Source organism: Notamacropus eugenii, chromosome 3, assembly GCF_028372415.1.
Source record: "Notamacropus eugenii isolate mMacEug1 chromosome 3, mMacEug1.pri_v2, whole genome shotgun sequence".
Classification (NCBI taxonomy): Eukaryota; Metazoa; Chordata; class Mammalia; order Diprotodontia; family Macropodidae; genus Notamacropus; species Notamacropus eugenii.
The window spans coordinates 337,000,841-337,026,427 of NC_092874.1; the positions used below are offsets into that span (position 1 = coordinate 337,000,841).

General features: G+C 38.8%; 1 protein-coding gene across 4 annotated transcripts in view; it reads right to left on the reverse strand.

Annotated features, from left to right (window-relative positions):
* Window positions 1-25,587, reverse strand: part of SEMA6A (semaphorin 6A) — a 180,277-nt gene that overhangs the window by 45,507 nt on the left and 109,183 nt on the right. For all 4 annotated transcript variants that reach the window (XM_072597123.1, XM_072597122.1, XM_072597119.1 and 1 more), the window contains exons 6-11: window positions 25,153-25,254; window positions 20,233-20,323; window positions 10,360-10,479; window positions 9,599-9,687; window positions 8,095-8,312; window positions 2,983-3,114 (exon numbers count right to left, since the gene is read on the reverse strand). In XM_072597123.1, the coding sequence (XP_072453224.1) occupies window positions 2,983-3,114; window positions 8,095-8,312; window positions 9,599-9,687; window positions 10,360-10,479; window positions 20,233-20,323; window positions 25,153-25,254 (752 nt within the window). The remainder of the gene's footprint in view (window positions 1-2,982; window positions 3,115-8,094; window positions 8,313-9,598; window positions 9,688-10,359; window positions 10,480-20,232; window positions 20,324-25,152; window positions 25,255-25,587) is intronic.

Below are 25,587 nucleotides of genomic sequence, written 5' to 3' on the forward strand. Positions count from 1 at the left end.
CCATTAGGATATAGGCACTTCATTACTATTGAGTCAAATGTATTTACCTTTAAAGGTTTCTCTTGTTTACTCTATTTACATTTCAAAGTTTCTACTCATCTGTCTGTTTTTTTTTATTATAAAGGCTTAAAAGTCTTCTGTTTTAATAAAGGTTTATAATTTCCCTTGTGGAATCAAACTGAATTTACAGGCAAGTTATTCTTGGTTGTAAGACTTTATCCTTTGCCTACTGCAATATTATATTCCAAAATTTTCTCTCCTTTATTATAGTTAAAGCATTGTCTTGACTGATTTTGACTATGCTTGGTGTTTTTAGTTCAGAATTCTTTTTAGGATGTGATAAATGGATTTTTCTATTTTGCCTTTTGGTCCTAATAGATCTGGTATGTTTTATGATTTCTTGAAATACAGTGTTCAGGTGTATTGTTTGCTCAGATTTTGGGGGTAGTTTTCTAGTCAATCTTTTTTTTTATAGTAGATAACTTAGATATTCTATTTTTCAATCTTTTGACTTAGTTTAACTATTAATGATTGTCTGAATGAAGCCCTAAGTATTCATTGGTCCATTCTATTTTTCAGGAAACCTAGTATCTCTCTCTATTTTATTCAGTTACTTAGTCTCCCAAACTCTAATTTCATTTTTATCTCTTCTTTCATTTTAATAGCAATTTTTTTCCTGTGAGATTCTGCTTGTAGTAATTGTTACTCTTTTTTTGTAGGTTCACTTCTTGAGCTTCTCTTAACCTATGATATTTCTTTTTTATATTTGATGTTTTCTTCTATTTATTCATATTTTCAACTTCAGTCCCATAAAGATAGGACTTTATGCTCAAGTCAGTCCCCTCTGGTCATCTTAGATTGGTCGAATATCAAGTATAAGGTCTTGTTTGGGCTTGTCTTTACTAAAGAGTAGATACTGCTAACACTACTATTCTGAATGGGGTGAATAGCATTAGGTCCCACCCTCTGTTTCACTTCGTGGTTTCTGTCTCAGTCTCCAGGCTGAACACTACTGATTGTGGACTTGGGTGGTTTAGGTTTGCTTTTGCTTCTCCAACTCTTGGATGCTGGTTCTGTCTCTTGCTATGACCCTGACCAGTCATTACTGATCTTAGACCTCCTACACAAATGGTACCTTTGTTCTGAGTTGACCTTGTCTCCTACTTCAGTGCATAGACTGACAGGCTGACTCTACAACCTGCTTCTGCTCTGACAGACTGGGTCTGGAATCTGGCTTCAGGCTCCCATTAACTAGAGTTTATGTTTGGTTGTGATGTATCATATTAGGAACACAGGGTGACCTCAGGGCCACTTGTCGGAACTTGTATTGGTTTCCCTGGTACAGCTCCTTTCTTATCCTTCATTGACTTCCCACCAATTTCCTTGAATTCACATGGTTTCTCTGGTTAGACAGCTCTATTGACCTCTGCCAGCTTCTGACCACCTTTTTGTTAAGTTCTGATCTTGATAGACAATCTTAGATCTGTTTCTCTGATTTTCTTTATCATTTATACATCTGAAGCCCTTTTAGATATTTTCTGGTGCTCAAGTGGGGTACTCTTTAACACATCACATTGCCATCTTAAACTGAAATCTTCCCCGATTTTTAAAAAATAACAAAAGGATATATCTGGTTTTGACAAATCTCTTCCCAAGCAACAATCTTCCCCTGTCTTGCCCCAATACCTTCCCATTAAAAACAATGGATTATATTCAACTGCTTGGTATAGTTACATTCCTTTTAGAAAAATGAATTCTAGGAGGCAGCATAGTATTATGAATTGACTGTTGGACATGGAATCAGGAAAACCTAGGATCAAAATCTGCCTTTGATATTTGCTAGCTTTGTGACCCTGACCTCTCTAAGCCTCAGCTTTCTCATCTGTAAAATGACAGAGTTGGACTCAATGACCTCTAAGGTTTCTTCTAGCTCCCTATCTATGATTCTGTGATCATATAGATTTGGATTCTGCCAGCAGACTTGTAAGTCCATTTCCAAGTCTGGGATTATGCTACAGACTAGCCAGGTCTATCCCTGATCTGGAGATTCTTTAGGAAGCTTATTTTTGAACTGCTATAAGAGTTTAGTTGTGCTAAAATTCAAACATTGGGGTTGGAGATCTCCCTGCTTAAAATGGACCAAGAATATCCTAAGGTCAATTTTATTAACCTAGGCTTTGAGGGGAAGGTTCAGCATTTCTATTTGTCACTTCATTAAATATTGAAAAGCAAAAATTGCTTTAAAAATATAATGTTACATCATGGCTTGAAATCATCTGCAAATGGGAGCAACTGGAGAACCTCACCATCTCTAGGGAATCCCTTTTCCATTTGGACTCTGCACTGAAAGTATCAGTGATATCACCATAGTATGGTGGGAAAAGTGCTTGATTTGGAGCCAGAAGACCTCCAAGTTCAAGCCAAAGCTCTGCCCTTTCTACATGTACGACCTTGGACAGATCACTTTAACTTTTAAGGCCATGGCTCTCTCATCTGTAAAATAAGGAAGGAGCTGAACTAGATAACATCTAAGGTCTCTTCCAGCTCTAAATCTATGTTGCTTTGATCACCAAATGGAGAGCTGGTAGACCTGGTTTTGCAGCTGACAAGATGGGTACCTTATCCTCTCAGATCTTAGTTTTCTTATTTGTAGAATGAGAAGAGTTGGAGTAAATGACCTGTGAGGTCCCTTCCTTGGGCTAAGTCCAGCTTTAGGAAGTTAAGCAAAATGTTAGGAAGTGACTGTTCTTTAGTTTAAGGTTAAAGTAATAAAAGGTGACAACCTGACATCTAAACACAGCAAGTGTTCTCCAAAGGAATCTACTTTTAGATTTCAATGTAATCTATATTTTTCATTTCCAACACAAAATGGATTAGCACTTTTATCTATTCAATATCTGTTTATCAGTATCCATATCTGTTCTGCAAATGCAAAATATTGGCATTTCTATCTACATATAATTTTAGTAGAGAGAGATGTACCTGGGTTTTGGAACCCGCTCATCAGGAACTGGTGTCCATGTGGAATCTGGAGATTTCTGTTCTTTGAACCTCCCAGTGAAAACATTGGCAATGTCAACCATGTCATAGGCACAGACTGCAGACCCAGGGATGCTGCAATATAATATTTCATAGAAAGTGTTACCTGCATAGTAGTGATGCATACATTTTGACTTAAAAAGCATGCTGTATTAAACATTCTAATTCGGGGGCTTTGACTATAAGAGGGTTCCTTAATGCAAGGATTTCTAGCATATAGAGGGAAGATTGTCTCCTATTAAGATTTTTGTCAATGTCATGAGTTAATTACAATAAAGTCAAAGATGGAAATATCTCTTCTTTTCTCCTATCCCCTCACTGCCCTTCAAGACATTCATACCTTTTTATATCCTTTGAACCTCATACCATTCAAACATAAGGGGAACAATCCACCAATTGGTTATTCAAAAGTTTTTTTTTATTCCCAGATATTAACTGCCAATCAATAACCCACAGGATTCAACCTCTAGAGAGTGTTCTGTATGTCAAATATCCATGAAACTGAAGTACTTGTCAGTCACTGGCGCTGACGAATACTTTCCCATTTATGTGGGTATACTTTTGAATAAGTTCCTATCTCCAAGACCTAATCCACTCCATTCTGGTGCTCAATGATTCCAAATGTAAAAACATTTTAAATCAGACACTGTAAATTTAAATTTTGACTTCTGCGCAAGACTAAATAACAACCTCATAAGCTACTACAAAGCACTATGCAAATACAAGGTACTATATAAATGCTAAATAATAATGATGATAATAATCTCCACCTATAATTACATCTTTGCAAGATACTTTTGGAAAGACTTAGAGATTTTCCTTCTCCAGTGGTGGGAAGGTATGAATTATTCATTCATCTCTGTTTATTATTTGCACATAAACTCATGTTTGTCTGAAGGTAGCTAGTACATTTTGATCAAACAAATAGCAGGCACCAGCTGGCTGAAGGTTTTAATCAGGCTTTTAGGTAGTGGACTATTACATTCCCGCATCAACTAAAGACATGGGGCACCAGCCCTTTTAAGTGTGGGAACATTATCAAAGAGCTGAGAAAACCAATTTTGGTATATTGCATACACTGAAATGATACAGAAAAGATTTCACAAGTGATTATGAGGATGTTATGCCCTCTTAATTCCAGAATACAATTATTAACATGTTAATAATATAAATGAGAAGAATATGACAAGCATTTTAAGTAGGTTTTATGCAAAAGGAGAAAAAGTAGACAAAATTTAAAATCCTGAATTTTAGAAAGTGATCAATATGTCTTTTCATCAATTTGCATACCTAAGACAGAGATTACTTTAAACATTCTAGAACTGGGATTATTTATAAAAAACCTTTTTTTTCTACATTCCTTTCATCAGAGGCAGCATGTCATAGTAAGTTCAGAGTTAGCCTCCAAACCAGGAAGACCAGAATTTGAGTGCTGCTTTTGACACATACTGGCTGTATGACCTTGAGCAGAGCACTTAATTTCTTGGTGATCCAGGCAATTCTCTAGTACTATAAATTGAAGAGAAGGTGCCAACCTGAACTACGAGTGGAAGTTTCCTCACTCAGAAGTTCCCTACAACAGTGAGATCAGAGATTCAGTCTCTAACCTTATCCTTCCATATCTCCTAGTGATGAAAGCGCTGTATGACTTATCTTTTATTTTGTGAATTAAAATAAATTTTGCTTTGAGAATTTCATATCTCTTAAAATAACCAGAAACCCCTTAGGTAGCTGCCAAACCACAATAAAAAAAAATCACTTTTGGATCTGGAAAGGATACTGGGTATATTTAAGCTGGGAAGTCATATGTGCAGTTTTTTTTAATTGGACTGAACAAATGTCGATTTTTAGGATGTAGAAAGGGGTACATGGGAAAATGAGCATGCAGTTTGTGTGTATATACTTTCATCCATACATAAATATCCAAATTAACTACAAAGGACCTAAAAATGAAGATGCTTTTACATCTAGAGAAAGAACTGATAAATTTTCAAAAAGCTATTTTAGAAAAATATCTTATATGGGGTTTTACAGTGCTCTTGTTACTGTATATTAGTGGCAAAGTAGCCATGAAATGGTCAGACTGAAAAGGTGCTACAAAGGTACTAGCCTGGGTTTCTGAGTCCAGACAGGACTTAAAACAATGTTACGCAGATAGATTCCTATTTATTAAAAACTATAAAAAATCATGACCTTGAGACTCCAGTTTTCCCATTCCACTGTTGAATGTAACAAGATATATGGATATGTTTGGTTTAGCTGTCCTGCCAGTAGAATAAGGATCTTAGCCTTTACTGGGAATTTTGAATGTGTAGTCTCAGAACTGCATTCATTTCTTACCCTGAAAGAGACTAGAAATATCAGAATCTTTGAGCTAGAGGGGTAGACTTCCTGGGGCAGTAGGAGCTTCTGAAGGAGTCTGTCAAGGAACTGAGAAGTAGTATGCCTGACGGAGAGAGATGGGATAGAGAGAAAATAGGAACAGCAGCATTGAGGCCATGTTGATTGGGTCCCTGCAGCTGTTTTGTCGTGTTATGTTCCAGAACTGGGGATTGAGATAAGCCTCAGGGCAAGCTCCACTTTCTGGACTCAGGCTAAAACTTGTAAGATATGCTGGTCCCTTTAATGACACTTAAGAATTAAGGAAAACTTCAGAAAGACTTTATTTTTTCCAACTTTTCTTTCCCAACACATGCTTGCTAATAGAGGCTACTATGTGATTTTTTCATGTTAGTCTTTTAAACTATTTTTTCTATCCTCAGTTTGCTTTAAATAAGATCTATGATCAATCAAGAATACTTTGTACTCCATGTCTGTACATGTATTTCATGCAGGAACAGGGAAAAGGAAGAATGCCAGTTAATAATTGGAATTTACAGAGTTAAAGAACAGATCTGATGGTCAGATTTGAGTTTGACCTGGGGGATCTGGGGCAATATGAGAGGATCTCATAGTGATGCTTTTTATTAATAAATTATATTTATAAGCTCCTTAAAATAGCAGAGAAAGTAGACAACAAGGCCATTTTGCCTCTAGGCTAGAGAAGGAGTCTTAGCTATTTAAGCCCTACACCTAGACCCACATACAAATGTCTGGTCCCAGACCATAGAGGAAAGGTAGGAAGGAGATGTGGATCAAAGTAAGGTCTCATCCCTTGGGTGATGCAGTGAGAGGATAAAGGCGTGGTGTGGAAGAATTCAACGTCCCAAAATCCTACAGGAGGTAAAAGTAAAAAGACTTTCCCAGACAACTTTCCTTTACAGCAACACCTGCTGGTCATACTAACAATCCTTTCAGTGAAGAACTCTTCATTGATGTCCAACAGAAAAATTCCTACTATAATATGAACCCATTAGTTCGTGTTTGCACACTGGAAAGTAGTTGGTCACTGTTCTCCTCTACAGAATTGAAAGACATATCATCTTTTAATTTGTTCTTTTCATATCATCTTTTTAACTTGTTCAAGGATGAACTCAGTTTCTCAACATCTCTTCATAGAAACTTTTACCTATGATTTATTTCATCATCACAGAACTGTGCCAATTGTCCTATAGCATCAACATTTAGGACTCCTCCAACTTTTCCAAATATCTCTTGAAATAAATAACATGAAATAGAATCACAGGAAGTTATCACTAGAAGGGACCCTCATCCCCTTAATTTTACAGACTTTTTTTTTGACAAAAAAAAAATTATGACCTAGTGAGGGGAACACAGCTAGAAATGTGCAAATATAGAACCTAATCACAGGTCTTCTGGGTCCAAATCCATGACACCACCCATTTAGAGGATAGCATTCTCCTTAGAATACCATAAGTGGACACAGAGTTGAGTTTATAATCTTGCATATTCTGCTCTTATAAATAGGCCCAGAATTATGATCACATTTTACACAGAAACATTGTGCTTCTGTTAGACTATGAATGATATATGTCAGGATAAAAAATTCAAACCCAGGAATCCTCATACCAACTTTATTTTTTGAATATTTTTCCCTTATTCTTGGTAGGGTTATTCATCAAGTTATTTAACTTTTTCTATCCCTTAGTTTTCTGATTTAAAAACAGAGAATAATTAGGTTTAGTAATTGTTGAAATTCTTGAATAGGATGTTCTAGAAATATAAATTATATCTCGATCTCTGGCTCTCAAATTGTCCTTGAGGTCAATTCCAAAGGATAGCTTTGTAAGCAAAAATGTCTTTTACTGAGGATCATCTTGTTCTTCAGTAACTAAATATCCTTGGATAGCATGTAAGATGTGTCTGACTTCTACCAAATTATATTCTAAAATATAGTACTGATGATCTAGTGTTTCAGTCACCAACCCACATTTTAAAGTATTTTATGGGGAAAGAATGTGACCTCCAGGTAATTTACTTTCTCCTCTGTCCCTCCTCTTTTATCTCTTGCTATTTAATGTTAGAGCCAGTATGACAAGTCTCTCCCTCCCCTCATTCGTCAGTTTCCATTGCTTATTCCTCACCTCATATTGCCTTTATGAGGCCAGCTCCAAGGCAACTAACTATAGGGTCACACCCAAGTGCCTGCAATCTGTATTTGCTTCAGAAATAAGCTGCTTCAAAAGATGAATATGGAAGTGGCCAGGGTGCCATTTTCATGTAAGAGTCCTTTGTTATAATACACAGAGGAGAGGTACTACAATCTGTGACCAAGTACACAAGTCTTTATAATGTTCCGAGATGCCTAAAAAAATGGCAAATAGCTGTTGTATTTGTGCCAATTATCTCTTTAAAATGCTAGTCACCATCTCCTTAAGAGATAGACAAAAGCACCAGGGACAAAGATTAAATTGAAAGCATGAAAATAGCGAAGGCTCTAATTCCTGTCTTAACCGTGCTCCTCCCCCACCTAATCTAATGCGTGCTTATAAATTACAGAATTTATTGATGAAAAATGGATATGACCTGCTTTTGAGATGCACATAAATGAATATTTTTTCCTTATGGTTGCTAATGTACTACATTTTAAGAGAAACCTCACTGGAAAGGGCAGAAATAAAGACAAGATAAGGTCAACAGTTATTGCACAGTTACCTGTTATAAGGTGTGGAGAAGGTTGCTAGGACAACATCACGGCCATTAATATGGATAACATCTGTAACTGCCTGTAGAATGTTGAAATAAAAATGCGAATCACCAGGAACTGAGCAATTCAAGCGAGCCTTGAGAAAGGAAGTCCACTGTTTTTCCAGAACTCTTTGTGATCCTCCCATGTCATTCTTGCAAACCTGAGCGACTCTTGGAAAAACTACCTAAAACAGACAAAACACAAGGGAAGATGAACACATTTGGGCTGTGAGAATTCTGCTTTTCTTTAAAACTGAGTTGGAACAACAAAGCACTTAATTTAATCCTGTGTTTCTATAAGCTGCAGAAAATAACAAACTGGAAAACTCAGCTTTGGAACAGTGTGCTCTAAAAGATAAGGCTGTGGCATTTAATACATAAATCCTTCAAGAGATCAGTTGTGGGCCACGTTAACTCATTACCATATGGATGGCTGCTTAACTTTCTATTTCCTCAAACAAAGGCACATTTTACATTAAATATCCCTGCAACCCACACTGACTGCCTCTGTGCCTCATATCTGTGCTCCTTAAAAGGCTTCAGATTTAGCTGCTATTTTATGTATGCCCTCCACCCTTGGTGACCTGAATCATTTCATTATGTTTATCTGGAAAGCCATTGTGCCCAACGGTTTTCATCCAATATTCTTTTTTTTTTTTTTTACCATGAAGTTGTCTTTTTTTTAATTTTTTTTAATTTTTTAATGTTTAACAATCACTGCCATACAATTGAGATTTTATCCCCCCCACATCTACCCCCCACTACCCCCCTCCCTCCCCACGACTGCATACAATTCTGTATAGATTCTACATATACTTTCCCATTGAGTATATTTTCACTATAGTCATGCTATGTAGTCAGACTGAAATAAATGAAAGAAATCGTATAACAAATCAGAACATGATACACAAAAACATACACACACACAAACATGATCTGCTACATTATGTGAGTGACTTCCATATTTCTTTCTCTGAGTGTGGAAGGCATTTTGCCTTGAGAACCACCTTTGGGATTTTTTTTTTAATAAGAAGTTTTTGTAATAACGCAAAAACTTCTTATAAAAAAAAAAATCCCAAAGGTGATTCATCCAATATTCTTAAGACAAAAAGGGAAAAGCCAAAGCCTTCGTCTGCTTACTCTCTTTATCCTGGACTCTCTATTGTACTTGAAAGTCATGGGTTGTTTTTTTTAACTATTTGAAGTTATTTGAATTAAACAAATATTTGTGGGTTAGATTTTTTTTTTGTAGAAATAGTTTACTATGCCTTCGAATCATGGAGTGAATACTGAGAAAGCATGATGCTTCACTCTGATCACATGTGGGCCTCAGCAGCAGGACCTTCTCCAAACGATGACCCTGTCAATATGATTTATGGCTCTCATTGCAAGGTCATTCATAACAACAGTGCCCCTGAAGTGGATTCCCCAGGGTGTTACAAGGGAGGCCACAAACATTCTCCTCACTTACCTTTCCCATGCTGTTGTATTCCACTGCAATTTCCCTAAAGAAGAAGTAGATATAGTCACCATAATCCACTGCCTGGACAAAATATGGTTCTGTGAACAAAGAGACATTTTGGTTGGGGATATATGATGCAGGGTAAAATTTTAAAAAAAAGGAATTTGCAATTTATTCCCAAACCCACATGTCAACTGAATACTTAGAACCATTAGATATTTGGTAACCATTAATTCTAATGACCTTACAAACATAAATGTCCACAATCACATGAGGCATATGGACACACCTATTATGAAAAGTCAAAAGTAATCTTACATAGCAATGAGAAAAAAAAAAGTTCTGACAATTTCCATAATTTTATTTTTTTAACCAAATGCTTCTTAATGTAGCTGTGAATCTTCCATCACCTTTACTTCATTGCCCCAACGCTCTGCTGTCCCCTGTGCTACCCTACCAGTGAACTATGATGGTTCTATCATATGAGATGCTAAAATGAGGGTTTAAAATAGAGGAAGATGAATGTAATGTATTGGATTACACTGACACTGGTAGTTTTGTTAACACCTCTAGTAACTCATGGGAAGGAAAAAAATGGAGGTAAATAAATCATCTGAGATAAAAGAGGCAATTTATACTTTTCTATCTGTCAGAAGCTATTGCTAAAATGAAACTACAGTATTGTCTGTAAGAACTTTAAGTCTCCCACTAGACATACATTTTTTTCCTCCCTTCCCTTCCTTCAACCCTCCTTTTCATTGTTTACTCACCTTTCAACCATTTGGAGTCATGTTTGACTGTCCTCAGGGTTGGGCTGTCTCCAAGGCTCCGATAAATGACTGCATCTATTGCAAGGAAGTCAGTCACTGTGGCAGAATACAGTTTTCCATCTTAGGAGAAGAAAATAATGGTTAGAGGGGAGAACACGGCAGAGAAGGAAAGAAATAGTATAGCGAAGGTGTGGAGAAAAGTCAGGTAGATTGCCTTCTGATATCAGGTAAATGATAAAGGACCACTGAGATAATCCAACAATCTGTGCAAAGAGAAGCCCCCAAATCTTAGCCTTATAGATTGAGGTGATGTGAGATTAAGATTAAAAAGAAATCCAGGTAATTTCTAAGTATTTGCTCTAGTATAGAAGGGCAAATGACACATTTTCCTTGCTCCACCTAAATAGAAGGTACGTAAACAATACTTTGAGATCTGGTCTCCTTGGGTACTACTGAAGCCCCAACAACAGCAGGTAATTAGACATGACTGAAGTTGGAAGAAGAGGTTACTTGCATCGCACATAATTACAAATACAAATGTAATTAACAGAGCAGCCTTTAACCTGAATAAGTGAGTGAAGTGGAAGAAGGTGTAGGAGATCAATTAATCAATAAGCACTTCCAGAGTGTCTACTATGTGCGAAGCACTGTGCTAAACTCTGAAGATATAAAGATAAAAAGGATATTGTCCTTGACCTCAACTAGCTTGTGTTCTAATGGGGAACACATGCATGTATGTATTTGTATGTTCGTGTGCATGTATGTATATATGTGTATATATATTCATTCATATATATGTAAGTTTTATTTATGTATATATGATACAAATGTAAATGCTGCTACAGCTTGCAGTAAAGAGTCTAAAAGATGGGAAACCTGTTTCTGATTTTTAATGGGCTGTCCTGAGGAGATAAGGAAGACCTGATGTTTCCATAGCATCCCAAAGTCTAGCATTTATATAGCATTTTAAGGTTTACAAAGCACTTCACATATCTCAGTTGATTCTCACAACAACCCTGTGAAGCAGAGGCTATTATTATCCCCATTTAATTGATAAGGAAATTGGGGCTGAGAAAAGTTAAATGATTTACCCAGGGAAATCTAGCTAGTAAGTGTCTAAGGTAGAATTCAAATTTAGATCTTCCTGACTCTAAGTCCTACATTCTATCCACTGCTAGTTCCACTTATCTCATATCTATCTGTCTGTGTCTATCTGTCCATCCATCTGTCCATCTGTCTTTCTGTCTATCCCCTCTCTCTCTCTCTTTTTACATTTGATCACAAAGATAATAGGGAAATTCTGGAGTTTATGAAGTAGTCAAAGCTGCTTCAAGAAAATAATTTTGGTGGCTTTGTGGAGGATGTATTGGAATGGAGAGAGGTTTGAGGTAGAGAGGGTGAGGAAGAGAGACCAAATCTCTCTATTGAAATAGTCCAGGTAAGAGGTTATGAGGGCCTGAACTAGCATGATAGCTGTGTGAATGGAGAGAAGGAGATGTGTGTGATAGATGCAGGCAAGAATTACAATATTTGGCAACTGACAGGATATGTAGAGTGAATGAAAGTGAAGGGTGAAAGATAATATTGAAATTACAAAGCTGACTTATAGAAGAATGGCAGTACCTTTGACAATAATGGAGAATTTCAATAGACAGGTGGGTTTGAGGGGAAAAATAATGAATTCTGCTTTGGATATGTTGATTTTGAAACGCCTATAGGACATATAAACAAAACGTCCAGTGGCATTTGGTACTGGAGGAATGTGGTACTGGTGCTCTGGAGAGATATTAGGGCTGGATCTATGGAAATCTGAAAAACATTTACATAGAGATGATCACTGAAGCTATGAGATATGATGTCAGCAAAGAAAGAATATTGTGGGTGAGCAGAGTGCTGAGACCCAGGACCTAGCCTTGGGAGCACACCCACAGTGGAAAGTCAGATTACACAGGATTTAGAGGAGAAAGAGTGAGGAAAGGGGATAGAGACAGTAGCGTAGACTGTTTTTTCAAGGAGTCAGGTGGAGAAAAAGAAGAAAGTAGGATGATATCTAGCTGGGATTATGGCATTTAGTTGTTGTTTTTTGTTTGTTGGTTTTGCTTTGTTTGGATATGTTTGTAGAAAGCAGGAAGGAACCGACAGATAGATAAAAGCTGGAAACAGAGAGGCAATGACATGGGGAGGGGCAATGTACTGGAGAAAATGGGAAGATATAGGGTCAAGGGTACAAAGAGAGGAAGTGTCTTTGATGACAAGGGTCTGAGACTGAAGGAAAGTAGGGGATGATGTTAAGGGGGGAAATATGCCAAAGAAGATAATGTGATTTGCTACTTTTCAGTCAGGTCCCCTGCATCCAAGCTCCTAAGGATTACCAGGCCTTTCCATCTGCCCTACCGATGAGCTTATCCTAGATGTGTTGTCTTTTCCGATTAGAATCTCAGCCTCTTGAGAGCTGGAATAGTTTTGCTTCTCTGTTTGTATCCCTAGTGCTTAACACAGTACTTGGTACATCCAAAGCACTTAATAAACGCTTGTTGATTACTCAGGAGAATAATCCATTACACAGCTATCAAATCACCAAATTCTATTAGGACAAATAAAAATCATGATGGTGATGATGATGATGGTGGTGGTGGTGGTGATGATGGTGGTGGTGGTGATGATGATGCTAGCTAATGTTTACATATACTTTAAGGTTTGCAAAGCAAACACATATTGTTTCATTTGGTCCTTACAATACCCTCATGCAGTAGCTCCTATTCTTATCTGCATTTTATTGATGAATACACTGAGCTTCAAAGAGGTTTTGTGACTTGTACAGAGTTACATAGCTAGCAAGCATCTAAGGCAGGATTTGAATTCAGGTCTGCCTGATTCCAAGTTCACAAATATACCCACTGCTCCAACTAGTTGCCTAAATTAAATTACATTTAAAAATAGAAAGTCATTTTGCTGATGTATTTTTAAAAATGGACTATATTCAGGGGCGGAGCCAAGATGGCGGAGTAGAAAGACGCACATACACATAGCTCTGAACCCACAACCCATAGAATGGCTACAGGGAAGTAACTCACGGCGAATTCCGCACCCAGAGGCCACGGAACATTGGAGCGAGGGAGATTTCTGTTCCAGAGAGACCTGCAAACCTCTCGCGGGGGGGGGGGTCCTTCGCGCTGCGGACTGGGCGCCGGGACTGGGAGCTGAGTGCAGCCCTGCCGCGGCCGCGGCACCGAGAGGAAAAGATCCGAGCAGGCTTCACAGACAGGATCTCCAGTGGCCACGCGGGTCCCTCCACCCACAGAGGGATCTGCAAACCTCTCGCAAAAGGTCCGTCGCGCTGCAGACGCAAAGCCCAGCCCAGACCTGCTGCGGCCACGGCTGCGGCACCGAGAGAAACAGATCCGAGCAGGCTTCAGGGACGGGATCTCCAGCGGCCGCACAAGTCCCTCCACCCACAGGTGACAGGGGTGGGTGAGAGAGTCTCTTTGGCGGGTCGAGAGGGGAGTGGGGTGCCCCCATAATACAGGCCCCCCCCGGGAGGTAGAAGCTGAGAGGCGGCTGCAGACAGGGGCTCCCCAAGCGGGCGGGAGCCTGAATCCATTGCGGAAGGTCTGTGCATAAACCCCCTGAGGGAACTGAGCCTGAGAGGTGGCCCTGCCCCGATCTCAGCACCAGAACCTAATCTCATACTGAATAGCAGCCCTGCCCCCGCCAAAAGCCCTGAGGCTGGAAGCAGCATTTGAATCTCAGACCACAAACACGGGCTGGGAGGATCAGGAGGTGAGGTGGGTGTGAGGAAAATATTCAGAGGTCAAGTCACTGGCTGGGAAAATGCCCAGAAAAGGGAAAAGAAATAAGACTATAGAAGGTTACTTTCTTGGCAAACAGGCATTTCCTCCCTTCCTTTCTGATGAGGAAGAACAATGCTTACCATCAGGCAAAGACACAGAAATCAAGGCTTCTGTATCCCAGCCCACCCAATGGGCTCAGGCCATGGAAGAGCTCAAAAAGAATTTTGAAAATCAAGTTAGAGAGGTGGAGGAAAAGCTGGGAAGAGAAATGAGAGACATGAAGTCAAAGCATGAACAGCAGATCAGCTCCCTGCTAAGGGAGACCCAAAAAAATGTTAAAGAAATTAACACCTTGAAAACTAGCCTAACTCAATTGGCAAAAGAGGTTCAAAAAGCCAATGAGGAGAAGAATGCTTTCAAAAGCAGAATTAGCCAAATGGAAAAGGAGATTCAAAAGCTCACTGAAGAAAATAGTTCTTTCAAAATTAGAATGGCACAGATGGAGGCTAATGACTTTATGCAAAACCAAGAAATCACAGAACAAAGAGAGAAGAATGGAAAAATGGAAGATAATGTGAAATATCTCATTGGAAAAACAACAGACCTGGAAAATAGATCCAGGAGAGACAATTTAAAAATTATGGGACTACCTGAAAGCCATGATCAAAACAAGAGCCTAGACATCATCTTTCATGAAATTATCAAGGAAAACTGCCCTGAGATTCTAGAACCAGAGGGCAAAATAAATATTCAAGGAATCCACAGAACACCACCTGAAAGAGATCCAAAAAGAGAAACACCTAGGAACATTGTGGCCAAATTCCAGAGTTCCCAGGTCAAGGAGAAAATACTGCAGGCAGCTAGAAAGAAACAATTCAAGTATTGTGGAAATACAATCAGGATAACACAAGATCTAGCAGCCTCTACATTAAGGGATCGAAGGGCATGGAACAGTATATTCCAGAAGTCAAAGGAACTAGGACTAAAACCAAGAATCACCTACCCAGCAAAACTGACTATAATACTTCAGGGGAAAAAATGGTCTTTCAATGAAATAGAGGATTTTCAAGTATTCTTGATGAAAAGACCAGAGCTGAAAAGAAAATTTGACTTTCAAACACAAGAATGAAGAGAACCATGAAAAGGTGAACAGCAAAGTGAAGTCATAAGGGACTTACTAAAGCTGAACTGTTTACATTCCTACATGGAAAGACAATATTTGTAACTCTTGAAACATTTCAGTATCTGGGTACTGGGTGGGATTACACATGCACACACGCTCACATACATAGAGACAGAGTGCACAGAGTGAATTGAATAGGATGGGATCATATCTTTAAAACAAAATGAAATCAAGCAGTGAGAGAGAAATATATTGGGAGGAGAAAGGGAGAAATTGAATGGGGCAGGTTATCTCTCATAAAAGAGGCAATCAAAAGACTCATTAGTGGAGGGATAAAGAGGGGAGGTGAGAGAAAAACATGAAGTCTACTCTCATCACATTCCACTAAATAAAAGAATAAAGTGCACACTCATTTTGGTAGGAAAACCTATCTCACAATACAGGAAAGTGGGGGATAAGGGGACAAGTAGGGTGGGGGGGATGATAGAAGGGAGGGCATGAGGAGGAGAGTGCAATTTGAGGTCGACACTCATGGGGAGGGATAGGATCAAAAGAGAATAGAAGTAATGGGGGACAGGATAGGAGGGAGGGAAATATAGTTAGCCCTATACAACACAACTATTATGGAAGTCATTTGCAAAACTACACAGATATGGCCTATATTGAATTGCTTGCCTTCCAAAGGGAAGGGGTGGGGAGGGAGGGAGGAAGAGAAGTTGGAACTCAAAGTGTTAGGATCAACTGTCGAGTAATGTTCTTGCCACTAGGAAATAAGAAAAACAGGTAAAGGGGTATAGAAAGCTATCTGCCCCTACAGGACAAAAGAGAAGATGGAGACAAGGGCAGTGAGGGATGATAGAAGAGAGAGCAAATTGGTCATAGGGGCAATTAGAATGCTTGGTGTTTGGGGGGGGTGGGGATAAAAGGGGAGAAAATTTGTAACCCAAAATTTTGTGAAAATGAATGTTAAAAGTTAAATAAATAAATTTAATAATAATAAAAAAAAAATGGACTATATTCTTTCAGGAATAAAATGGTAAAATAATTGCCCAGTTTATTTTCCATTAAGAAATTGCGCATTTATTTTCCATTCCTTAGTATAGTCCATTGTTTAAAAATAGCTCCCACAAATCATTTAAACAAATCTTCCATTGTCTACATCAATTTTGCTTCTTCAGCTTTAGTTCAGGTAAAAAGCAAAGGCTTTGCATTGCTATATGCCCTCTTTCAAAAAGCATTGACATTTTAATTGGCTCAGAGTTGTCCTAAATAATTCTCTGCACTTGAGTAGGGCCCATGAGGCCATTCACAAATAAGAAATGCTAATGAGCTAGATCTATCTAGCTACATACTTCAATACTTTTGATTACATCAAAGTGGTCCTTGAAAACTGCAATGCTTTCAGCCCCTAGTAGATAGTACTTTATGAGGTGCTGTAGCCCTAAACAATCCATCAGCTTAGCAACCTTCTGGCTATGGGTCTCTCCACATTTAGTACATTATACACACTGACTTTGAGTCAGTAGAATCAAAGAATTTCTATCTATTAGTTTTTGTTTTTAGAGGTTCTTTGTTGGTGTTGTCAGGAAAGGAAGGAACCCATGATTACCTAGATATCATGATGTACATATGCACTGAAATGGACATCAGTGGTTTATTGTCTATAGCTCTTGAGCTATGGAAGGAGGGGGGCCCAACATAGTGTTGGGAACTACTTTGGCACCCTCCACTAGCAGAAGTCATTTACCAAGGCTGTGTGTGTGTGTGTGTGTGTGTGTGTGTATGCATGTGTGGGCATGTGCGTATGTGTGTATGTGTTGGAGTTACTGTTCTACGAGCTCTATAAAACCTTGATTTTCTTTGCATTATTTCTCGATTGTCTTCTATATGTCCCACATATGCATATACGTGTGTGCATGTATAAGAAAGGCAGGATTGAAAATATCACCATTTGGCTATGATGCCTTGAATAGGAAAAAATGTTTTTGATTGAACCAAATAATCAGAACTGTGTGTGAACAGGGCCTGTAAACCTGCTTCAATCAAAGCCACTATGTGTAAGCAACTGGATCACATCCTAAGTAATTTATATAAAAGGAAGAAGCTCTCTCAGAATATGAGAAGGGGGGAAAGAATTCTGAGCAAGGGGAGGATTGAGCTGTGGTGAAGAAGAAAGATACTCAAGAGAGTCATTGGCTCTATAGGCATCTCAGAGAGGAGGACCTAGGCTATGGAATATTCCAAGAAAAACTTAGATCTTCCCCCAAACTCCATGATCAGATTCCCAGTCTCTATAATATAATTTTCCGGGTTTTTTTGTTTCCTGGAAACTGAATTTTTCTTCTACCATAAAGAGGTCAACAGTTAATCAGAGACAGATATAAAAGTAAGGTTAGGTAGAAAGTCTAGTATCTGCCTAGATATTAGGAATTTTCCTAACCAGAGGCTCAAAATGATTATAACTGAACTTATAACTTTTTACGTAAAATAAACTCCATAAAGCTTAAGAGGGACCTAATGAGTCATTCATTATATTGCCCCTAGGCTTCAAACTAGCTAATTACTGTAATAGTATCACATATACATGCATGCATATGTATACACGTAAAATTATATATACCTAAATATGTTTAAGGGGGAGCCCTTTTCAGTCTTAGCCAAATTTATAGAAGAAGTACTTTTGTATGTGAGTTACTTACATACCTAAGTAGGGAGAAGTCCTTTCAGGTATAACTGATTCATTTAAATCTCCTTAAGAATACAAGGCATTGAGTAATTAATTAGTATGCTAAAGGGCCAAGAAAATCACTAAATTTTCAGCAGAAACAATGAACCTGTTCACCAGGCATAGGTTACCTCTGAACCTTGTTTCTAGCCATTCCTTTGCCAAGACCAAGTAGAGAAGATTAGTTTTAAAATAAAATAAACAATGAAACAAAACTGGGGAAGCCTAAACCCCAGACCCATTTGGTAATTATTTCAAAAGGGGTCATTGTCTGGTTATGGCCTAGCCTACCAAGATTTGGGAAATGTATCGAATGACCACCATTAAGTTAGAGCGAGATCTCTCTCACTGAAGGGATTTTTGCCTTGAACTAGGAAGACTAGGCAAAAGAAAAGAAAATCTTTTCCTCTGACTGCAAGAGCTCCCAGTCAAGGTCTTGAGGGCACAGAAAAGGAGATACTTGTTAGTCTTAGACTAAGAATCTCTATTTTTTCTGAAGGAGACCAGCAGAATCCCCAGCCAAAGGCTACAGCTGAGCCTAAGCCTGGAGATGAAGATAGTGAAAGCAGCCACCTATTGAAGGGCAAGCCCAGAGAAGAGTGAGATGACCCGTCCAGCAGAGAGGCCATGGCCTGTGAAGGGCAAGCCCAGCTTATCAGCAGTGAAGTTCATGAGTATTCCACAAAGAAGAAATACTAGCTGTGGGTTGCCTTTGCCACAGATCTATCCAGATCCTTAAAGAATTAAATAAATGCTAGCTGTTCCCCTGGGGTACCTAGACTTTCAGTTTGTGTCTGCTATCCTCATGTGTTTTTTGTATTGCCAAGGGCCACACAGTTAGTAAACATCTGAGGTAGGATGTGAACTCAGGTCTCCCTGACACCAACTCCAGTTTCCTATCCCTATGCCATCCTGCCTCTTTACCCTGTAGCACTCTTTCTATACTCTTTCTATATACCTTCTAATTTCTCTGCTTAAACCAGGCACACAATTAACTGATCAGTTGTAGCCATCATCCTTCATTGCCACTAGTTTGTGGAAGTTCCTGTAGATATTTGAGGACTGGCAATAGCTAAGCAATTGAGAAGATTCCAGGGCATTTTTGCTGCTGGCCTTGCTCCTGTCCAAGTCTCCACACAGGGCTCCAGAATTTTATTTATTCATATACAGTGCTATTCCACGGTACAGTGTGCCCGAGACTAGAAGATGACCCAGGGAAGGCTTTTTCCTACACAACTCAGTTACAAAGTATGGGTTAGGGAATCGGGTCCCCTCAGGGGTATGGATAATAGTATAAATAAGGAAGTATTAGCCAACCTACTTTATAACAAAAAGCCTCATTCCCCTCTTCCTCCCCACAGACACCACAATGCTAGCTTTTAGCTTTTGTGAAGGAAATTATAGCCAGCTACAGCATATGCTCCACCAATGACTATTATACCAACAATTTTCTCTATACGTACTTCACATGCACAGCTAATATGAATTCTTAAATAACTTTCTAATAAAAAATGAAATGGAAATCAATGGCTTATCATCTATAGCTCTTGAGCTGTGGAAGAAGGCCCAACTCACAGCTGGGTACTGCTCTTGCATCCTCCACTAGCAGAATCCATCTGTCAAGACTTGGGGGGGTTAAAATCAGGGGTGGGAACAACAAGGCTCTTGAACTCCATAAATCCTTGATTTCTTGTGTATTATTTCCAGATTGCCTTCTTCAGGCCCCAGTATTAACAGTCATCTCTGATGGATTTAAGATTGCACCTTGACCTCTTCATGCTTTTGCTATAATGACTGAAGTCTGCTGCTATAGAGACTTTTGGATTCCCTACATCCTCCTAAGTGAAGACTCTCAGTCCATTTCAGACAATTCATAAAGATTCAGAAAGCACAATCCTGTACTAAACATTTGCAGGGCAGAGCAGTGGAAGGTGGTAGTCTTAAAGAATAAGTATCTTCTATGCCAAAATGGGGCAGTATACTATGCACCTATCTGGTCTGAAAATCACAAAGGAATGAATCAAGGTGACAGAGAAGAAAAGGGGTAATTTCCAAATTAATCACCAATGAGAAGGACACTATTAGTTACAGTTGGCACCTAGGAATCTAAGAGCAATTCTGAATTCACAAATACCCCCAAAGGAGATTTATGTGGCCAGGCTTAGGTCTATGAAATGAAATGTAATGTAATGAATAAAAAAGAAATCCCATCAAATTTAGGGCAAATCATTTACCTGCAAACAGGGCGACATTGGCATGCTTGGCATCGTAGGGGCACCTGGCCATTCCACTGAACTCATCACCAAGAGAGTCGAGAGTATCCATCTAAAAGAAACAGTCATTCAGTAACAAGAACTGGCTAAAACATTTGGGATGTTCTGGAACCCAGAGTGAGAAATGTGGGTCTCTATCAGTAAAATGATAAGGATTGTGGCAATCATCTGGACATTTCAGGACCAAATAAACCTTTCATTTTCTTTATTTTTCAATGTCCCACAGGTCTGGGTCATACATTATACAGGAATTACAATTTTGCTTTTTCTTTTTCCTATTGAGACCTGACTTTTGTAGGTCAAATCCCAGAAGAATCAATTCTCAGTATTTTTCCTAGATTCTAATTTTCAGAGGAATATAGCATAAGTAATGTAGAACAAGGAATGGATGCAAGCACAATATTGGAAACCATTTTAATCCACTTTAAATTGATTAAAGAGGTATAAGGGACCACATTATTTATCTAGACTAATATTCCTCCCCCCATAAGAGTGAAGTAATTTGTCCAAGAGCATATATGTAGTTGGCAACAGAGGTGAGACTAAAACCCAGATCTCTGGATGGCCAATCCAGTGCTCCACTGTTATTCAAATACTCCTTCCTTGATCCAGGGAACATCTCTGAAATGCAGCATTTCAGCAACTTTAGGCCCCCCAAAACTGCTCTATTCCATGACTATTAAGCATTTTTATAATCCTTTTGAGTCATCAATTATGTGCAAGACAGTGTGTATGGGAAAAACAAAGATGAAAAACAATCTCTTTCTTTCATATTCTGTTGAAAGTATACAACACATGAGCAGATAACTATGTAATTAAAAGGTAATTTGAAGGGAAGCTCTAACTGGAATGGAAGAGGTATATCAAGAACAACTTTGCAGCCATTGTTTATGGAAGGGGGAAGTTGGTCGGCAAGACTCCCTTTCTTCAATCACATGCAGTGTTCTACCTGTTTCATACCATGGGTGGCTATGTAAGCCTGCTTCTAGGCATGCTTGATGGAAAAGCTTTGATCCTCAACTTTGGGCTACAAGCAGATATTCCATTTCTAGTCCACTAACCACATGGTGAAGAAATAGATTTGTGATTGGCTACCGAGTTGGAACTGACCCTAATAGACCAGAGTGAAATTCTCTTTCCTGCCTGGCTTCATTTGAGTGAGTAATGAATGACTGCTGTAAGCCTCCAGGTGGGAAGAGCTGTGTTACTGGCCTAACTTTGGGGTCAACATGTGGCCCATGGACGCAAAGACCTGCTGTGGCTTCTATTCCTGCTGCATCTATTTTTTCCTGACTTGTGTGAAGGAGTATTGGAGATCAAATAGCCTAAGCCATGATCTTGTAAGCTTCTGAAGGCTAGGAGACCAAACCGAGGTCTAGGAGGTGGGGTTCTCACCAGCCTATGGAGACCTGAGCCCAGTCTATCAGAACAGTGAGTGGAATGACCCCAAAGTCAAAACACCAGGTCCTGCCAGAAGGAGAGATTCATCCATTGGCTGTGCTGCATTTGGGAAGTGAACTTGGTGGGCCAAATGTTTTGAAGAAATGTCTTTTAAGTTTCAATCCACTTTTTCCAGAGGACAACGTAGCATAGGAGAGAGTGAACTTCTCTTCTTGTCCTATTATCTTGGTAAATATACTCCTACACAATCTAATTGATGTGTATTGCTTGAAAGATACCAGTTTGCCAGTCACTGACAACTGATACCAGGACAACACACTAGAATGGTCACTCAAGCTTACTCAATAGAGAAGAATCATCCCCACCCCTCTATAAACCTGAGGGAAAGATGGAATCTTGTTCTTTCAAGACTGACTCATCAGTGTGAATTACAGTTGGGATAAAGGAATGGAAGGATGCTAAGTACTTTACAAATAATGGTATGTTCTGTTATTTTCCCTATTTTACAATTGAGGAAACTAAGGCAAACAGAGATTTAAGTGACTCGCTCAAGGTCACACAGCTAGGAAGTATCTGAAGACAGATTTGAACTCAGGTCTTTCTGCCTCCAGACCCAGTGCTCTATCCACTGACCCATCTAGTTACCTATCAAGATCCTTATTCTCTATAAAGACTACATTTAGTTATGTTTCATTATATGTGAGGCCTGGATGCTTCAATACAGATAAGGAAACTGAGATATAATAAAGTTAAGGATAATACGCTGCATGATCACTTGTATTAGTTCAAGATGCCCAATGTTATTATCCAGGAAAAAGAAATTATCTCAAGGATCATCAGGGAAGACTGTCCAATCGCTAATTTTGGCCCCATCTCTTGTGAATAGTCTCTGGGATGTAACAGGTCTGCTCTACTCCTAAGAACTTGAAATGGCCTTTATTAAAGCTATGGAATTTTAAAAATTGAAGTTGAGAATATCAGAAAGGTATAATATTTTTATGTGGAATCTTTCTGAGAAAATATGACTGTCAGGTGCTGTTTAAAACAAAATGATCTCTACGTTCTGTTCTCCCCTCCCCCAACCCATATTTACTAAAGCCTTTTGCTGGTATTTTATCTGAATGTGAGCATCCTGTTGAACTGTGACAGACTCTTTGGTCTGAGATTCTGGAAAGGATTCAAGAGTGGGGCTTTGCACTCTTATGCAGAGCTCTGTAAACTCTACAAGAAAGAAACAAAGCACTTGAGGGTGGGGAGACTTTCTTCTTTGTGCACCTACTTCTAAAAACATGGCAGTAGCTAAATCAGAGCTAGAAGATAATGTGAAATTGTCCTCTGCTGATTTGGATGTTTAGAAGGATGTGGAGATTAAATGGTATCAGCAGAATAGTCTGTGCCATAGAGAAATCCTATTTCCATGAAATAAGAATTAATCCATGCACTAGTCATAAAATCTCAGACTTAACAGCAACCCCTGGGAAATTAATTCACCATAGGGTACAGATAATTATACAAATAACCAACTCAACCTCACAGTGAAGTTCCAAAGGTTTTAGTGAACAATGGGGGAAGGTATGCAGAGGATCACAGACTTAAAGCTGTAAAGGTCCTTAGGGGCCATTGAGTCCAAACCCCTTCATTTTACAAATGAGGAAACTGATCCCAGAGAGCATAGCTTAGGTTCCTCATTCTTAGCCTTAATGGCTAAGCATCAGCAAATCTATTTCAGGTTATAATCTTTCTGATGCATTTATCTTACTTGAGGGGCAACACAGTGTGTATAAGCCGAAGACAGAGTTCAGACACCATGAAAAAATAATCCCTCTTTCTCCATCAAGTTATTCTAATAAACCTTAAGCTCTTAAACTATGGGACTTACACAATGGATGATCTATGGTTTTTTCCTGTTATATAGACATCGTGTCCAAATCTTTTTACAGATATTAATCATCTCAGAAAGAGATTCTACATTCTAGCCTCATCTGCTCTTTTGCCTTATGCTTTTGAGAATAGATCTTCCCATGTCATGTCCATGATGCCTCAGTGCCATCCATATTGTTAAGATTATGGGCAAGGAAAGCCAATAAATGTATTCTTTTGACTTCCTACACATCCCTGTGTGCAGTTCAAGTAAAGATGAGTAAGAATCAACATGGGTTATGTATTATGAGGAATAGATCATCTGAAAAAAGAATAAGTAAGACCATTTATATTCTTTATGTTGCAATGCCAAGAAAACCTGCATTTATAATAAAGAAGAACTTTCCAGCATGGGATTTATTAGGAGAATTAATCTTAATGAGTATTAAACAATGACAAACAGGAATTGAATACTAAATGGTGGATTTGATTTTGAAGACCCAGATGTTTGCTGTGGGACAATCAATTGCAAACTGGGATGTGTTAGGGTAGGGAGAACAGGTTGCTGCCAATTACATCCTAATACCTGGTATCAAAAATATGACCAGTGGGAGATGAGCTTGTACCCAACGAAAAAATTTCCTTCAGGGGATTAGCTGAACAGAAAGAAAAGACAGGGCTACAGCACTGGTCAGCATATGGATTGGTGTACTTTCCATAATAAGGTCTTTGCAGTTACTATAGCACAGAGGCAAACAGGGGAGTAGCAAAGTGAAACAGATGGAGATGGGCTCATATATCACTGCTGTTGCTTCTACTACACTACCCAGGATGCTAAGAGCTCCCTATCATCTTCAGGGATACTTTTTAACAACAATTTAATCAGGACTAATTGGAAGTGTTGCCTCTCGGAGAAATGGTTAGAAATATTCTTTGTGTAATGGCCAATGTCAAGTAAGACACTCCTCGTCATCCAATTACAAGGTAAAATGAAGACTTCTAAATTCTTCAAAAGTGCTATCTAGAAGGAAACTTGCGGCTTCAGAGGCATGTTTTTGAAATCAAGAAATGCTCAGAAAACAAAAAGTGTGTGTCGAGAGGGAGAGAGAGAGAGAGAGAGAGAGAGAGAGAGAGAGAGAGAGAGAGAGAGAGAGAAGAGAGGGAGAAGGGGAGAGGGGAAGAGGAAAAAGGAAAACAGAGGAGAAGAGGGAGGGAGGTAAGATGCAGCAAGGAATATGGGGAGAGGAGTGGAGAGCTGAGGTCAGGAAAGGAGAGGAGAAGAGAAGAGAAGAGAGGAAAGGAGGAAAGAAGAAACTAAGATCATATATTCACATTGTACTTACTGTAAACCATGTATTAGTCAACCGGGCAGAGAATAGGGTCTTACAGAAACTAACTTTGCTCTGTAGGATCCTTAAAGACGTGTCAATCAATCCTGATCAAAGAGGAAGCTGGGAAACCTACTCTCAAACGCACTCATGTGGAGCAATACATTAAGTTGAACAAGTGAAAAGAAACTGGGTAGTGTTAAATTACAGTTCTTAGCTTGTTGCAGGTACAGAGTAAATTACAAAGTGCCTCCTAACCATATGGTTCCAGACATATAAAAGTAACATTTACCTTATAGTTTCTGCAAGAGGGGTTGAAGGCATTCGTTCCACAGACAAACAGTGTATCATCATTTTTCTTTAGAAGAACTTTAATAAAATTGTGACATTCATCCTGGGGAGAAAAGAGCTCAAATGTATTTTTTTCAGGTCAATTTCTTTTAATAGAACCCAACATTGATTTTGTATTCTGATCCATGGTCATCAAGGTTAAAATGAAGGAAGCTTAGCAGCTATTCTTCTATCCAGGTTATTTTTCCCAAAAGAGGATGGTGACAAAGATGAATAAAATTTCCATTTTATTAATCAATTAATGAATTAATCATTTAATACATTTTCATTAAGGACCTACTTAAAATGAATGCCTCAGAAGGAGAAACTTGGAATGTGTGTAGAATGCTGTCCTTAGATGTTGAGAAAGATACAAAAAACTCATCAAAAAGCAGTT